Source organism: Notechis scutatus, chromosome 1, assembly GCF_049901735.1.
Source record: "Notechis scutatus isolate UNSWTSFEM ecotype Mainland chromosome 1, rNotScu1.2, whole genome shotgun sequence".
NCBI classification, from domain to species: Eukaryota; Metazoa; Chordata; class Lepidosauria; order Squamata; family Elapidae; genus Notechis; species Notechis scutatus.
The window spans coordinates 232,805,036-232,823,166 of NC_142009.1; the positions used below are offsets into that span (position 1 = coordinate 232,805,036).

General features: G+C 35.7%; 1 protein-coding gene across 7 annotated transcripts in view; it reads left to right on the forward strand.

Moving 5' to 3' along the window:
- Positions 1 to 18,131, forward strand: part of RIC8A (RIC8 guanine nucleotide exchange factor A) — a 35,324-nt gene that overhangs the window by 1,554 nt on the left and 15,639 nt on the right. For 2 of the 7 annotated variants that reach the window (XM_026686324.2, XM_087950667.1), the window contains exons 2-3: positions 7,188 to 7,369; positions 10,795 to 10,842. In XM_026686324.2, the coding sequence (XP_026542109.1) occupies positions 7,286 to 7,369; positions 10,795 to 10,842 (132 nt within the window). In that variant the 5' untranslated portion in view covers positions 7,188 to 7,285. Of the gene's footprint in view, positions 1 to 2,756; positions 2,873 to 6,908; positions 6,977 to 6,998; positions 7,370 to 10,656; positions 10,683 to 10,794; positions 10,843 to 18,131 lie in introns of those variants that run through there. The other 5 variants (XM_087950665.1, XM_087950668.1, XM_087950666.1 and 2 more) reach the window with 5 other exon arrangements.

Genomic DNA, 18,131 nt, shown 5'->3' on the forward strand with positions numbered 1-18,131 from the left:
GTTAAGGCATTATTATGATATAAATCAAATGCAATTTGCTTCTCTCACTGGTAAAGCAAATCTCTTTTGGAATACGTTGGCCTGCAGAAGTCCTAACCTCTGTTCCCAATATTTTGTTCTAGTTGGAATGCTGCTTGAGAGTTAGATGGTTGAATGATGCTCTTTTACAAAACTACTTGCGAAAGTGCTGGCAATAAATATTATGTTTTAGCCTAGCAAGCAAGAATGCCCAGGTGTCACATGCAAATGTCATAGTACAGCAGTAGCAGGTGTGTTGCTCAGCAGAAGGGGAAAATAACTGTTGTCAGAGGCAATTTCATTACAGTGATTTGTATATTATGCGAAAAGCATCATCAATGGTTTAAAAAACAAAAAGATCAAACACTTATTCAAACATGAATATATTCAAGAGGCCCATATTCTAAATGTTAGGTAGGATTAAATCTGTTTTGAAAGGAATGTTCACAAGTTTTAAGGGGTGAAATGGATGCAAGTATTTATACGGTATTTATATTACCTTTTAAAAATCCATCTTCTGCCCCATTCCAAAAATGCAAAAATGAATATGAAGGTCACAAAAGGAATGCTAATAAGATGTAGCTTTTGCTCCTCCATCATAGATGTAAATAAATTATTTCAAATAAAATCCTGAAGTGACTTTTAACGCATAATCTGTTACTCTGAACCTGTCTTGATTAAAGTTATTTTCAAACTTTAACAGAATCACAGAAAGGAGCTTTTTGTCTTACTTGCATCTAAGGTAGAAGGAAAATGATTCTGTTAGGATCAAAAGAAAGAGGAGAAATGATAGGAGATAGTTTCCTGAAAAGGATAAAAATTTGCAGAGACAAGGCTTACCAAATTCAGATGAATTGTTATGGAGATGCAGTGTTGCAATAACACCTAAAATAATTCATTGTTTAAAAAGATCTCACATTCCCAGAGATGTGGCTAGATTTGGGGGCATTTCTTCATCAATAACTAGATACGGGTTATAAGGAAGATGATATGAAATGGGGATGTTCTTGTTTGTAATGCTCCATTCCTATATGTAAGTGGATTCCTTTATGTAGTAGGGTAATTACATTTGAACCTAGTGTGACCTATAGCCAACATGCAATGTGGATGAAAGGTGGTGGAAGTGAAATAATGATAAAATGGATTTTCTCCTGTTCATACTTATCAAAAAGGGATCAGTTTAAAAAAGCCTTGCACAACATCAGACTACATCGGCAATTAATTTTCCCCAGGGGCCACATGAAAAACTGGGACTGTTGTGCAGGACCGAACCAATAGTGCTGTGAAGGTGTGAAGGCACCCAACACATGCACACCCACTAAATTGAAAAAGAATAGTCACTTTCAAAATAAAAGCAATGCAGTGATATTGTGTGCATCGCTTATACTTATTTGCATTTGATTTCTAATTTCTGATTGACTTCATGTGGGCAGGACATGAACAGCCAAAGGGCCAGATGTGGCCCAGGGGCCACAAAGTACATCTGCACTACATAGTCATAAGGTAGTAGTGATTCTTGACTCATTCTGCTAAGAATTTATATCCATGTCTTTACAAGATGCACAGGCAATCCTTGACTTACAATAGTTCATTTAGTGACTGTTCAAAGTTACAACGGTGCTGAAAAAATGTGATTTGTAACCGTATTTCACATTTACGACCATTGCAGCATCTCTGCAGTCACGTGATCAATATTCAGATGCTCGGCAACAACTGACTCATATTTATGACGGTTGCAGTGTCCCGGGGTCATGTGATCCCCTTTTGTGACCTTTTGACAAGCAAAATCAATGGGAAAACCAGATTCACTTAACTTATTAATTTAACAACTGCAGTGATTCACTTAACAATTGTGGCAAGAACGTTCATAAAATGGGGCAAAAATTAACAAATGTCTCAGCAACAAACATTTTGGGCTCAGTTATGGTCGTAAGTCAAGGACTACCTGTATGTTCTGTGACATGATTTTGACACAATCAATGCTCACATATCCTCTGTGTCAGGGTTCCAACAAATCCCCCTCATTCAAAGGAAAAGTCTCTTGCCGCATCTCAGAAAAAGTAAATTGGTTTATTAGAAATTGCCATGTTGGCGCGTAGCTGGGTGCAGCCGGTATTAAATCACACCATACATTTCCCCCTTGACCCTGGTCTTTCCCCTACCCCCTGGATGTGACTTCTCCAATAGGACACATCCGTCTCCAAGAGTCATCCATCATGCTCTCCAATAACTTTCTTATGCTCCGACAACTTTGGGTTGCTGAGTTGATATCTAGGCATTTCAAGAATGCCTTGTTTTCTCCCACTCCCTTTTTCTGGCAGCTAAAAAGACCAAAAGGAGTATCTTTTTAGTTGATACTCTGAAGAATTATAGTCTGGTCTCTAAAGCTAAACATTCAAGTCTTTATCTGAACTCTTATTCTTTTGGATGCCTTCTCGTGTACTTAATGCTGTCTCTGAATCAAGATCCAGTTGGATACAGCTACTGACAGTCTGTTCAGTGCCCTGATTTAGATTTTATTTCTATGTAGTTTTGTATGCATTCTTTCCCTTGGATAGCTGTAGAGTAGCTGCAGCTGTACGAAAGCTTGTTAAAGGGGAGGAGCTCCCTAGAGGTCAATTCTTTCTTTGCTATAATTTCTGGATCAGTAACCCTGCATTACAATTCCCCACTGCTCCGTCTGTTTTTCTGCTAGTGAGATAATCCAGGAGAAAGAAAACAATACCAGTGTCTTCTCACTCGAAAATTGCATTAGGAGGATTGAGGGAAGACAGGATAGTTGCTTCATTCAAAAAATGAAGCAAAAATCTTGCTAAATAACTATGTACACAAAAACAGCAGTGCTATAAAGAAGGTAACTTTTGCCTTTTGCTTCTAATTAGCTTTATTCTTAAATTTACAGTTTTTAATCCAGGACACTGGTGCTGGCAAGAATGGAATTTAGAGTGAAAAGGTGTTTTGTCTTTTATTCTTGCTAGTTAAAAATACTGAGTGTATAAAGAGGCTATTTGCACAATATATTTTAAATAAATTATCCATTATGCTGAGAAGAGTGGATGAATGGGTGATGGAGGAGTGTGTGAATATTTTCAAAGGAATCTAGATATTGAATTTTGAAGGAGTCTCACTATGTCGGTAGCAGTAATACTGCTCAATGGATCTAAAACAGACCTGATTCTAACCTTACAGTTTTCCAATTTGTCAATTCATCTTTGTGTAAAGTTCTTGTCTGTTTTGCAGTATTCCGCTATATTCAGTTTGCAAATCAAAATTTTAAAAAACCAAAACAGCTTTTTTCAAAATGTATATTTTTTTCAAAAGAAAATCCAAAGTGGTAGAGTTACAGGTGACTGTTACAGATTTAGTGGTAAGATATGCCAAGTGCACTTTTTGTCAGAGTGTCTCAGTCTTGGTTCCCAACATTTAAGATGAAGGACCTTGGTTCACCATCTATTACAACTGTTATCCTGAAATTCATAATGAATTCTGCGACTTTCAGGATATGAGTTGAGCACAGGGGTACTCGTACTAGAAATAAACATATCTATAATCTATTTGTTGATGTGCATAAAAAAAACCTGGGTCAAACATGTAGAGAGAAATAGAATGGCTTTGGTTTTTGATGAATGATAAGGCTAAATAAATGAAGTACAATTTATATATTGGTATGTAATGACTTATTTTGTAGCAATAACAATAGCTACAAAAACCCTGGCGAAAAAAAATCAGAAGGAGTTGAGTAGCATGTTTTCTTACTAGTGGATTTATAAAAAGGAATCATCTCACTTCCATGAGACGAAGCTTGTGTCTTTTAATAAAATTCATTAACCAGAAAAAATACAGGTAGTCCTCAACTTACAACAGTTCATTTAGTGACCATTCAAAGTTACAACAGCGTTGAAAAATGTGACTTATGACTGTTTTTCAAACCTTTGCAGCTTCCCCTGATCATGTGATCAAAATTCAGATGCTTGGTTCATACTTATGACACTTGCAGTGTCCTGGAGTCATGTTTTGTGGCCTTCTGACGAGCAAAGTCAATGGGAAAACCAGATTCACTTAACAACTGGGTTACTAACTTATAAACTGCAGTGATTCACTTAACAACCATGGCAAGAAAGGTAAAATGGGGCAAAGCTCACTTAACAAATACCTTACTTAACAACAGAAATGTTGGGCTCAGTTGTGTTTGTAAGTCAAGAACTACCTATACCACTGTTCTCCTGGTGTTTTGCTCCTCCCCTAGAGTAAGACAGCTGTCCTCCTGGTGACTACACTGGGTCTCTGTTTCCCCAATTCCACTAAAGGGTATGAATTTCATCATGGGAGTTTTTGGTCTTTTGGTCCATGTGAAGAAAAGATTGAGAATTACTGCTCCACAGAATTCCCTATTTTTATGCTTTTAATCTGGTTTAATAATTGTGGTGGAGACTTTTCAAACCCCAACCATAATTCCTAAAGGCTATTAAATTGATTTCAGAGGATTTAGAAGGCAAACTTGTCCCTAATTTCTGATAAGTAGGTCAGAAATGATTTGGATGACTCAAGAAAACAATAATAACGGAGCAGTGAAACACCAACATTTAAGACGATGTACAGGGATAACTTTTCTTATCTTGGCTGATTATAATGCCTGGGACCATACTGGAAATTTTTATCAGTTATACTTGTTATCAAATCAAAACTGTAGATTTGAAAAATTGTAGTGAAATTGTGTGATCATATTTTTTGTAGCATTTAAAAAAATATGCTAAATTAGTTACAAATGCCATTAAGTTCTTTCCTCATATGATTTCAGGGCTACAACAGCCAATTCCAGTTACACATTATTGGCTGTATGTAGAAATTACTTGTGCCGGGTGGGAAGGTATTCTATATAATGTTCTCTGCACAGAAAAAAATGACTACAATAATCTGATTTGTTTTTTTTAAGTTTTCAATCTCTCTGCTGCATGTTTATAGTATGAGGAGTAGTCAAATGTTGTTGTTTCTTTTAAACAACTCTGGAACGAAATGAAGCATTTGCAATCAGCTTTGGGAAATCTTTTGCCAGAACTGCTGATCCTGGCAGTTGCTCAGTGATACACACATTTTGGCACATTGTTCCTCTTCATTTAAATGTTATTCCATGCTATTCTTGAAATTTGCACATTAAAAACAAGCAGTTTACTTATTTTAAAGACACTTCATTATTTCTGTGGCAACTAAATTGCCTGGTGTTTTCCTTAACAGATATGTAAACTGTGTAGGACAAACACTTTAGAAAGTGAGAAGTGACTGAAATAGTAGCATTCATGATATTCTGGGAACTGTTATTTTCAGTTCTGGTTAGTAGCCAACAAAATTTTTAATAGTTTCTGCCTCTCTACACAGAGAACTAGGGAGCACTTGCTAAAGGCCCCTTGCTAGGAGGTACAGCATGAGGAGAACCACCAGATCCTCTGTAATTCCTGTCCTTTGGAATAGTTGCCTCCTGAACATGGATGTCCCATTCTACAAGCAACTCATTAGATGATTAAAACATGGCTCTTCCAGAGGGTCTCTAGGGATTAATGTTACACAGCAGCACCATTTGTCAGAACTGCATAATTTTAAATTTTGACCTCTAATTGCTATGAGTTAGTTTTCTTCTGACACTGCATTCTGTTTTTGTAAGCCATCTGAAGCTTGGTTAGTCAGGTAGATCAGTAAATGAAACATGTACCATGTTCAATCCCTCATATCCCTCACTATAAAAGAATAGTTTCTATATAATGAATGATCTAAATGTTTTAAAAGAAGGCATTCCAGAGTGGTCAATATTGATTCCCAAGAGACATTGGAATTGTCCAAGGTGTTATTATTTAATCTTCAATTTGATTCACAGACTGGGACCGGTAAAGACTTAACAATTCAGGCACTAATCAAGGATCCTGTTAAGGTTACATCTACATATACAAGCAGTTCCGAGTAGAGTGGTTTTTTTTTTTTTTTTTTTGGGGGCAAAGTCAGAATATTCAGTTCTAATGTTCAAGATCTCCATGTATCTAAGCAGCAGCCCTTTGGGTATTGCTCCAGGGACTCCTAATACTATTGGTACAACCATTGATTTCTTCCTCCACATTTGCTCAACTTTAATTTGTAAATCACAATATTTCGGGTTTTTTTTCTAGCTGTTTCTCTTCAATTTATGCATCACCTGGTATTGCAATATCAATGTACCAGACATTTTTCTTTTCCACAATAGTGATGTTAGGTGTGTTATGGGCCAAATATCTGTCTGTTGTTATTATTATCCATCGTACTAATAGTTAAAGCGGTGTTCATTAAATTATTTTCATATAATAAATATTTGAGGATTGGTGAACTTCGTAAAGGGATCCGTAAGCTGAAGAGTTTGAGGGGCCCTGATTTAAATCATAAGGTTCAACATTATGATTGTGGCAAGCTCTTCTAACATCTGCCTTGATAATGTGCCTGTCCCCTTCCTCTGTCACAGTTGTTACCATCACATACTGTGACATGCACTGTGATTAGCATGACTACTGGAGGGATACAGACATATATCTGCATTCTTAAACAGCTACTGTCTTTGTGACAACATAGACCGAATATTGGACCTAGGGATGTGGAGAACTTGGCAACCAAAGAGTTAAGGCCTTAGGGTGGAAAGGTTACCCCCACCTCATGTTTTCTAAGCAGTATCAGAGATTTGAATCTGAGGGATGAGTCAATGTGAGAGATATTCTGATTGGTGAGCACAGCTTTAGTATGCTTTCAGACCTCCAATGTTTTTTCACCAGAAAATGTATCGCCATCTGAACCCAGCAAGGAGATATGGGTGGCTTTGCTGGGAGTGCATCCTTTTATTATCATAGGGGAATTTCTTTTCTTTTGTTTTATATTTACAGAGAGAAATTAGGACAATGGGTGGAGGAGGTGATTTGAGGAGCTACATCATGCAGTTATCTGTTTTAAGGTAATCCTCGACTGACGGAAGGGGAGGCTAGCTAGGTAATGCTTTGTTCAAAGGACATTTATTAAATGCTGAAAAGCCCAAAGAGGAAGAGGATTAGTGTGTGAGCAAGATAGCAAGCTACTGGCTGGTTTTACTAGGAGCTTCCATCTGCTTTGTACTTTGGCATCCTGGAGTGGCTAGGCTCGCTAATGTTCCTCCCTCTTCTCATCAGCTGTTTAACAAGGACTCTTTGCATCAGTAAATATCCAGCCACGCCACAAAGCCTTCTACTACATTTAACTGCAGTCGGCCCCGTTCCTCTGGGCAGACATGACACTCCAAGCTGTGCTAGAGACAGTAGAAAATGGGAAGCAAGATACTGTCCTTAAGGTGCTACAGACCTACAACCAGGAGGTGAGTTTTCATTGGGAATTGTGGCACCCTGACGGAGTGCTGAAGAATTCACATTGCATGTTTTAATGATGTTCTTGTGATGCTCCCTTCAGTTTTATTTGCCTGTATTATTGGGCAGTATATCCTTGTTGTTAATCTTTTAACCTAGCCATTTGGGTTTCTCCTTTCCTTTATCAAAAATGAACTGCAGCTGGGATACAACAGTGAAAGTATATGCTCTTGTGAGAGAATGAATCATGCCAGAGAAATAGTGGGGAGAACATTTCAGATGAAAAAGGAAAAAAAAACAAAACCTAATTGACAGGCAGGTGTACAAAATCCACAAATACACAGTCCTAGGAAATAGTGTGTGTAAATAATTATGTTGATTATTACTAGTTTAGATAAAATCTATCGTAACCTTGGAACTTTTCATATAACAACTGATAAAATAAAATAAATGGTTGTGATGAGACTAAGTGTTCATACTTAGTTACCTGTAGACTTGCTTCAAAATGTTACACAACCTGAACTATGTCCTTCAGTATTAAACATTTCTAGGAACTTGAAATCAAACTAATAAATATGCAGTTGGGAATTGATTTATATTTGATTTTATCATGGATACTTTTTGCTCTATACATCTCTGTGACTTTCTCTGCAACAGATTTTCAGAATAGCTGCATGTAATACATGTAACTCCAAATGTTATTTTCATAGAGGAGAATGAGAAGGAATATGAATATCAATTGGTAGGTTGCATTCTTTTCATACACATCTATGAAGCTGCTATACAGGTAGTCCTCAACTTACATCTAAGTCAATAAAGGGGATTTATGATCTGGATTCAAAGATCCAATAATCAGGTCCCCTGTGATGACCCAGGGCGGGATACAGAGTAAACACAGTCACAAAACAGTTGAAGCTCCTTTTATTCCTTCACTTTTCTTCAAAGCTCCAAACATTGACTGGAGACAAAAAAACTCCCCCACAAGCAGTTCCATTTAGGAGGAAATGCCGTTTAAACTACAAATGCCTATAAATTATAAAGAGTAAAAGCAACACAAACCACACTGAAGCAATTAAGAGAACCAGGCAAGATAAGGGCTTGATGATGTCCACAGATATCAGAACACACACTGGGAAGGACACCAAACTCAGAGAGGAACGACAGACTAGAGATATTTCCACGCTTTGTTTCCAGCACTGGCCCATATGCATGTCTGTCCTTTTAACCAGTTCTCACAGCTGCAGCCCATGAAGAGGATCAAGTCCCTTTCCTCCCCTGTAGACCATGCCATTCACGTCTCTCCCTTACCCTCTCCTCCCTGCGTGCCCTAGGATGGAGAGGGGATGGGCCTGAGTCTTCCTCTGACTGCCCAGCTGGTCTCTGCCCTTCCCCAGCCTCCTCCACAACCTCTGGAGCCACACTTCCACTCCCTGTCGGCTGTTCCTCCTCTCCCTCGGAGTCAGTCTCCAACAGGAGCATGATATCCCCTTAATAATCCTGTGACTGAACCACTCAGTAACAAAGCTACATTTATAATCATTTGTAGCATCCCACAGTCAAGTGACTGTATTTGACAATGTTTTGCCAAACATTTTTCACTTTGGATTTTTGGCAAAATGGCGCCCATAGTGAACCATTGGTTTGCTTAACAATTGCAGCTTAACAACTGTGGCATTCGCTCAATGATCATGGATTCACTTAATAACCTAAGTGATCCGGTTAACAACTACGACAAAAAGGTAATAAGATCAGGTTGGTCATATGACTGTCATGACATATGACGATAATGGGCAGGCTCTATTATGGTTGTATATCAAGAACTATATACAATATTTGGCTATTGTTCATCAATTGAGGAGGTCTCTAAAACTTCAAGCAGACTTTTTTATATATAGTTGACCATAGAACCTTCCCAACTGGAAATGTTGTGAGAGAATGAGCTCTGCTATTTTGACCTGTCCAAAAAATGTTCAACCAGGAAGTTTTATCTTGGTGAAAACTTTAACTTTAGTAATGATAATATAAATAATGTTTACTCTGGGGGATAAAATATCAGATTATCTTGTCTTTTCAGATAGTGATTGTTTTTTTATAGTTTTGTTTAGAGAAAATGTGATTGTAGTTCCATTGCTGCGCTACAGAGAAGTTGAAACCTTGTTAACATATTTCTCCATCAGTCTCAGTGTGTGGTGGGTAGATGCCATTCTCAGAAAACACATGAATGATTCATGGGTACCTCTCAATATGGAAAAAGGCTAATGCTGAGGCTTTCTAAGAATTTGTGCCAGATAACTCCAGAAGGTACTGCATAATGGATAAAGCAAAACATATGGCAATTCCTTTCCTAGTTAATAATAACATAGAAATATATCTTGTTCCAAAAAGACCTGATATAATTCTAAAAGTAGCAGTTGTAGCTCATGTTCCTCTTTTAAGCTGTCACCACCCAAAAGTAGCTGAGAATGGATTGCTAGATATGCTTATAGCTTCTAACTAACCTATAATAGTCTGTTGAGAACAATGTCAGGCATACTTTTTCAGGACATTGCAAGCTGGATATTTTCATTTGTGGAGAAAGAGAGAACTGCCTTTAATAGTCATATTTTTAAAAATTATGGGGTAAAATATGCTATGATACGTGAAAATTCTTGGATTATATTAGAGCTGATGTCTCTGATTTCAGTAACCAAGAATGACACACAGGTATAAACTGCTTTGAACTTTTGCTTTCAATTGCCAAATACAGTGAAGCTTATTAACGGATTTCCAAAATGGAATAATAGTTATATGAATACACTTTAAATAAATAAAACAACTAAAACAGTTGTTTAAATTTCCTTCTTCAGAACATGATTGGCAACTGGGAAGAAACTTCTATTAAGCTGAAGGTATTTGCCATTTGAGAACATTTGGACAAAATCCCAGTTTATGAACTGGGAGATCATTACAAACTAGTGAGAAATGCCTCAGTTAGAAAAAAGGTAATGAGAGGCAAACCTATGCATGAAGTCTTGCTCATTATCTTCATCTGAAATGTGCAGTGGTAGAAAAAAGTTGGTAAACATGTGGTCTATGTTTAAATTATAATGTCAAGCCAGTGCATGTTTGAACTGACTATTTACCTTAGAATATGCCTCAAAATATTTTACAGTGCCTAGAGTTTACTTCAAAAAACAAGCAGTCATAAAAAGATTTTTTAAAAGATAGGTTTGAAAATAACTGCCCCAATTAATAAAGCTACTTAGAAAATAATACTCCATCTTATGTTTCCTTTTCTTTCCTTCTTTACTTAGCTTAATATTTAATTGGTTAGCATCTGAGTAGGTAGGTATTTGGAAGAAATTAATTAATTGTCATTTGCTTTAAAAATTCTCTTATGTTTAGAGAAAATTATTTTTTTAATTCATTCAATGAATTTTCATTTTTGCTTTCTCAGAATTCTCACTGTTTCACCTTTGATGATGAAGAACAGGAAGAAAGAAAGGTATGTTGTTATATCATTGTTTGTAGTCCACCAGGAATATTGGGTGTAAGAAATAATAAGGCATATTTAACATAATATACAGTTTTGCTTTTGAAGACTAGGGGTGCCTACAGGAAGAAGAGAAACGCTGGTAATGTCCAGTGAGAATTAAATCCATCTGGGTGAAAGGATGGTGTTTTTTTTTAAAATAAAGTTTTATTTGGGTTTTCACACACAAAATACAAGTAAAACATCTTTTTTGAAAATAGCATGGTCCCGGGTTGAACTTCTTTATACAGACACAAAACTCAATTTCATGCTCCTTTTTGTATTCTATTCCATATCTTATACTATTTTACATTTTCTATATAGTTTTTTCCCTCTTTTAATTTTCTCAATTTTATTTTGATTATCTCATCTCAGTTCAAATCATTATATTTATACTTTTGTCTGTTCTGTTTCAATTTCATATTATCTTTTCTCATTAAACAAATTTTCTCCTGTAGTTACTAATTGGAGTATGACACCTTTATATCTTTTAATTACATCCATTCAACTCTTATTTAAACTTCAATATATACCTTAAGTTTATGACCTTCAATATAATACATAATACATAACTTCCAATCGAATTCTGCTTGGCACATTCTTATAATACACACTATATTCTTTAAAAAAGGAAGAAAGATTGTAAATATATGTAATTATAAACCCTCATTCCATTCCAGTTCAGTTCTATCATTAATAATCATTAAAACCATAACATCTTTAACACTTCTTTTCAATTAAATATCATACTTCCTTAAAAATACATATAATCTCCATAATTATTTTTTCCATTATTTCTCTTCACATATGTTTTATAAATCATTAAATATACCTTTTGTTACATTTATTTATTGACAAGCATTCCACTGAATTACGATAGCTATTTTATCACACATTTTAATCATACATTGTTTGATATTTTCTAAAATTATTTCTGCTTCTAATATAACAATACTATCTTATGTACCTTTGCAGAATCCCTTTTTCCGTTAAGTTTTCACCCATTATCTCTAAATAGACCCTGTTTCTCTATATTTTGCTTCTGTCCTTTATAACTTCTTTTCCTTCCTTTCTTCCCTCTCATCTTCTCCCTCCCCTTTTTACCCCCTTGTCTCTCTACTTCTAATTCTCTCTTCTGCATTTCCCTCTTCTGTTGCTTTCTGATTTTATACTTATTTTTCACTCTATATCTTTTTGGAGTTGTTTTTCCCAATCTTAAACTTTCCATTCTCTTTCTCCCCTTTCCTTCCCCCCATCTAAGATTACTTGTTCATTAAAGATGGCTTCTTCTTTGTTGCAATCTTCTTGTTCTGCAGGCATTTCTTGTAAATCTCCATTTCTAAAAATTGAAATATGAAGCCAAAATAATCTCTCCCTTCTTGTGCATCTTCTTTGTACTTTTTAAGTTCCATTTTCAGTTCTTCTAAAAGTGGAGCCATTTAAAAAAGTTTTAAACAACCACCTGATTGATTTTAGTCATTCAAAACAATAACCAAGAATCCAGAAATCATCAAGTAATCCAGATAGTCCCGAGTTATATCTTCTTATTTCTTTTTCGACTTTCTCTTCCTGGGGTTTTTGTTGTGATATTTCAGTTAGAATGTATCTTTTGGAAGTCTTGTTGAGATTTTGCTGTAAGTTCTTTTTTAATTCCAGGCAGTCTCATCCCTTCCAGATCCTGTCCTTTTATTCTTCCTCTCTCCTTTCCTGTTTTCAAAAGCTTTTAATTATCCAGAAATCTTTATTATCCCTTTGACTGTTTATTTTCAGCATTAAATGCCTATTGATGTCAAAGTGGATTTTTTTCCAATTTCTTGCTTAAGTCTCTTAGCTGTCAGTATAGGAAAAGGAGAAAACCAAATCTTTTCCCTTTTCTCTCTCCTTCGCAACTTAAAAATCTTCTTAGGGAACAATGTTATTGTTTTTTAACAGTTTCAATTCCAGGGTACCTTATTTGTTGCTTTTGCTGTTTGACCCGGTCAACCAAAACTTTCTCTTCTTATCTTCCTCCTGCACATTCTTTTCCGGTTGAGTTCTTCTTTGTGGTGACCATTTCTGACCACCGCTGCAACCACCTTCGGGAAAGGGAGTAATGGCCAGCTGGGGAGGAGAGATGCGGCTCTCCTCAATCCTGCTGGCAGTCTCCCCCCTCTTCACCACCTCTACGGGATGGCTTAGCCCTGAGACCAGCCGGCTCGGGGCGCTCCAGCGGCGAGCACGGATCGAAGCCTCGCAGAGACGAGGTTTCGGTCTGTCGCTGAAGAGGCTCAAACCGGAAGTCCTCAAGGTAAAAGGATGGTTAAGGTATATAACATTCTGTGCCCTTTTAGATGTACTGTACCTTTCAGTACTCTCAGCCAGCATTGCTAATGATGAGCAAAGTGGGTAGTTGTTGTCCAACAATATCTGAAGGGCTCCAAACTCTGGAATACTTTGGTAGCTGAACATCTTGTTCTGAATCTTGTATGAGCTTATAAGGCTATCCAAGAGAGTGTCTGCTTGTGGATCAGGTATCAGTCTTGATACTTCAGTATCAGTCTTGATACAATTACAATGATTAAGGCAAATACTACAAGAAAAATTCACTCATTTACACATACACACATACAAATACATAGCGCCCCAAAATATCAGAAGTTTTAGCTGTACAGGTTTCTATTTTTAGGTTCCAATTTAATCCAGCGTCATTTCCCATTTGCCAGTACAGACCAGATTTTAACTTCCATAGCTGGGCACAGATATTGTTGGAGCAGTAGTGCCAAAAATGCAGTGACTCTCGTCTTTCTTAGTTCTGCAGAACCTTCAAGCATAAATAAAGATCTGGAAATGCTGCTATCAGTTTAAATAGATTTCCCTATTTAAATAAACCTCCTTTCTTAGAAATTATGAACATATAACAATTAGAAGTATCAAGTATGATTAGTGACTATACATAAGCACTACTCGTAGAAATCCCCCAAAACAATTCCCCAAATCTTGAGAAAGCACAGCTTGGGTGAGCTGCAACCAATTGAAATAGATGCTACTGAGTTATATGGACCAAGAGTCTGATAAAGTAGCTTCATTTTATTTATTTATTTATTTATTTATTTATTATATTTATCTTTTATTTATTTTTTTATTTATTTTTTTAAATTTTATTTATTTTATTTATTTTTTTTATTTTTTTATTTATTTTTTTTTTTTTTTTATTATTATTTATTTATTTATTTATTTATTTCCAATTATTTTTCAAATTGCATATCCAACACAGGTTCCTCCTCCAATTGTATGTCTGTCTAGGTGCATGCTGTGTCTAAATGGAAAAAAATACAAACAGCTATATATATATTTCTGTAGTAGTAATAAGTATTTCTGTTCACTATATATCATTGTACACCTTAACATCCGGATGTAATTCTCTACTGTATATGGCATTTGTAAAATGCAGAAAATGATGCAAAATCTCTTGCACATACCAGCAAATTATAAAGGAAATTATAATTGGTAGCAGCTAGCAAGTAATTACATGTCAGATGCACTTCATTGCAAAAATATGATGCTGCATTAAATGCACTCTAATAATGCAGTCTAACTTTGATCAGCCGACAGCAATTTTTGTGATCTCACTGTTCTTACCGTTACATACCACTGATGCATACTATTTACAATCTGTGCACATCATACTGCTGTTATATCTATTTTAAATATTACTATTTAATAGATAACTATTGAAGACCTATTGTTTTAAAAAGCACTGCTCTTTTTATATATTCACAATAAACAGGATTGCTTTATATGGTTTGTTCACTTTTATTGTATTATTGGTCAGCTTGGAAGGCAAGATGGGTGGGGTATGTAACAGGGTGCTCAAAAGAAGACAAATTCTTCATTAAACACAAAATCCTATATTCAAGACAACTTTATTTGTGATCAGAAACACATACCAAAAGCAACAATTCTCTCCTTTCTTGGATTATTATTATTCAACAGTAAGAGATGAAGGTATCATCTGCATGCAGATATCTTTCTTCCATTTATTACTGGAGGATAAAGCTGGTACAATTTGTTTTTTTTCCTCTTCCTACATATCAGATGCTTCCTCATCCATAACATTTTTATGGATAGTAATTTATTACATCAGTCCTAGAGGTATTTAAATCTCACTGCATTTATCTATGATGCTCCAACATAAACCTACTGTGGTAATAGATTCAGGGGGCATCAAGGGCACGCTTACAAACTTTATTGAGATTAGTCCTCAACTGTATTGTTACAGCAAGAAGTTAGTATACCATAGAGCACGAACCTCTCTTGACCTGCTTGCCTGCTGCTGAACATGCTCTTGTCTACCAACTGATTATATAGGGAGGGAGCAGAGCTGTTTGTTCTCTGTCTTACTGTGAGCTGATCATAAGCTTATCCTTTCACCTGAGAGCAGGGCAGCCCACAAATTCCCATGCTTGGCTGGAGCCTTATAAGTGCCATCACAGGATTTCACATGGCAACAGCAAATTCCTCAATCGTGGATCTTTCCCAAGAGGCAAATGCCAACCTAAAATGGTAATAGGTATGGGCTGCATAAATAGCTCATTATCATAATGGAAAGGAGCCAATAATGGCATACTTTAACACCATCCAAAGACGGAGCAGATGGGAAGGTCTGATACTAAATAAACTGTTTCTATATCTAAAAGGCAGGAGCAAGATATTGAGATTTCATTTATTTATTTTTAAAATTTATATAGCCAACCATGTCAGAAAACAAATTACTCTGGGCAACGTACAACAAAGTTTAAAAAAATACATATATAACACACATAATAATAATAATAAACAAACTTAATAGTCAAGATCCAGACTCTGTCAAGGTCCTTGGAGTACTCATCTCTAATGATCTAAGTGCTAGAGCCCACTGTAACTACATCGCCAAAAAGGCATTAAGAGTTGTTAACCTAATCCTACGTAGCTTTTTCTCTGGTAATATCACACTACTAACTAGAGCATACATTTGCTTGAATACAGCTCATCAGTCTGAAACCCACATCATGTATCTGATATTAACACAGTTGAGAAAGTCCAGAAATATTTCACAAGAAGAGTTCTCTGGACTTCCGGTTTGAGTTTCTTCGCTGACAGACCGAAACCGCGATTGTGTGCAGTTTTGATCTGTGCTTGCCGCCGGAGCGCCTTGAGCCGGCTGGCTTCGGGGCTAAGCCATCCCGTAGAGGTGGTGAAGAGGGGGGAGACTGCCAGCAGGGTTGAGAAAAGCCGCATCTCTTCTCCTCAGGTGGCCATTACTCCCTTTCCCAAAGGCGGTTGCAGCGATGGTCAGAAATGGCCACCTCAAAGAAGAACTCGACTGGAAAAGAATGTGCAGGAGGAAGATAAGGTGAAAGTCTTGGTTGACTGAGTTAAACTGCAAAAGCAACAACGCAAGGTACCCTGGTATTTAAACTATAAAAAAATAACATTGTTCCCAAAGAAGATTTTGAAGCAGCGAAGGAGAGAGAAAAGGGAAAGGATTTGGTTTGTTTTTTCTCTTCCCTTCTATATACTGACAGCTAAGAGACTTAAGCAAGAAATTGACATCAACAGGCATTTAAGCTGAAAATAAAATGTCAAAGGGATAATAAAGATTTCTGGATACGTAAAAGCTTTTAAAAGCAGGAAAGGAGAGAAAAAGAATAAAAGGGCAGGATCTGGAAAAATGGAGGAGACTGCCTGGAACTAAAACCTCAACAAGATTCCTAAAAGATATATTTTAACTGAAACTTGGCAACAAAATAGTAGAACCCTAGGAAGAGAAAGTTGAAAAAAGAAGCAAGAAGAAACAGCTTGGGATTATTTGGATTACTTGGTGATCTCTGGATTTTTGGTTACTGCATTTAAATGACTAAAATCAATTGGGTGGTTGTTTAAAAGTGTTTAAAATGGCACCACTTTTAGAAGAATTGAAAATGGAGCTTAAAAAGTACAAAGAAGATGCACAAGAAGGGAGAGGTTCTTTTGGCTTCGTATTTCAACTCTTAGAAATGGAGATCTGGAACTATGAGAAACAACAAGAAATGCTTGTAGAACAAGAAGATTGGGACAAAGAAGAAGCCATCTTTAATGATCAAGTAATTTTATGTGGGGGGAAAAAAGGAAAGCGGGGAAAGAGAATGAAAAGTTTAAGATTTGAAAAAGCAACCAAAAAAAAGAAGAATAGTTTGAAAAATAAGTATAATATTAGAAAGCAACAGAAGAGGGGATTACAGAAGAGAGAATTAGAAGCAGAGAGACAAGGGGGTAACAAGGGGAGGGAGAAGAAGAGAGGGAAGAAAGAAAGGAAAAGAAGTTATAAAGGACAGAAACAAGATATAGAGAAACAGGGCAAAGGTATAAGAATTGAAAGTATAAGCCTGTTTAGAGATAATGGGTGAAAACTTAATTATAAAAGGGATTCTGCAAAGGTACATAAGATAGTATTGTTATATTACAAATAGAAATAATCTTTGAAAATATTCTTAAAAAGATGGATAAAATATTTACTGTAATCTAGTGGAATGTTTGTTAATAAACAAATGAAATAAAGTGAAAGAGAATTAAATTAGGAAAGGATGGAAACATTTTAATTATTATTAATGATTTATAAAATATAAGTGAAGAGAAATATGGAAGAAAAAGTAATTATGGAAAGTTTATAAGTGTTCCCAAGGAAGTATGATATTTAATTGAAAAGAAATGCTAAAGATGTTAAGATGTTAAGGAATATTAATGATAGAATTGAATTGGAATGGAATGAGGGTTTATAATTATATATATTTATAATCCTTTTTAAAAAAAGAATATAGTGTGTATTATAAGAATGTACCAAGCACAATTCGATTGGAAGTTATGTATTATGTATTATATTGAAGGTCATAACCTTAAGGTATATATTGAAGTTTAAATAAGAGTTGAATGGATGTAGTTAAAAGATATAAAGGTGTCATACTCCAATTGGTAACTACAGGAGAAAATCTGTTTAATGAGAAAAGTTAATATGAAATTGAAACAGAACAGACAAAAGTATAAATATAATGATTTGAATTGAGCTGAGATAATCAAAATTAAATTGAGAAAATTAAAAGAGGGGAAAAACTATGTAGAAAATGTAAAACAGTAATAAGATATGGAATAGAACACAAGAATGAGCATGAAATTGAATATGTGTCTGTATGAAGAAGTGTAACCCGGGACCGTGCTATTTTCAAAAAAAGATGTTTTATTTGTATTATGTTGTTTTTTTGTGAAAACCC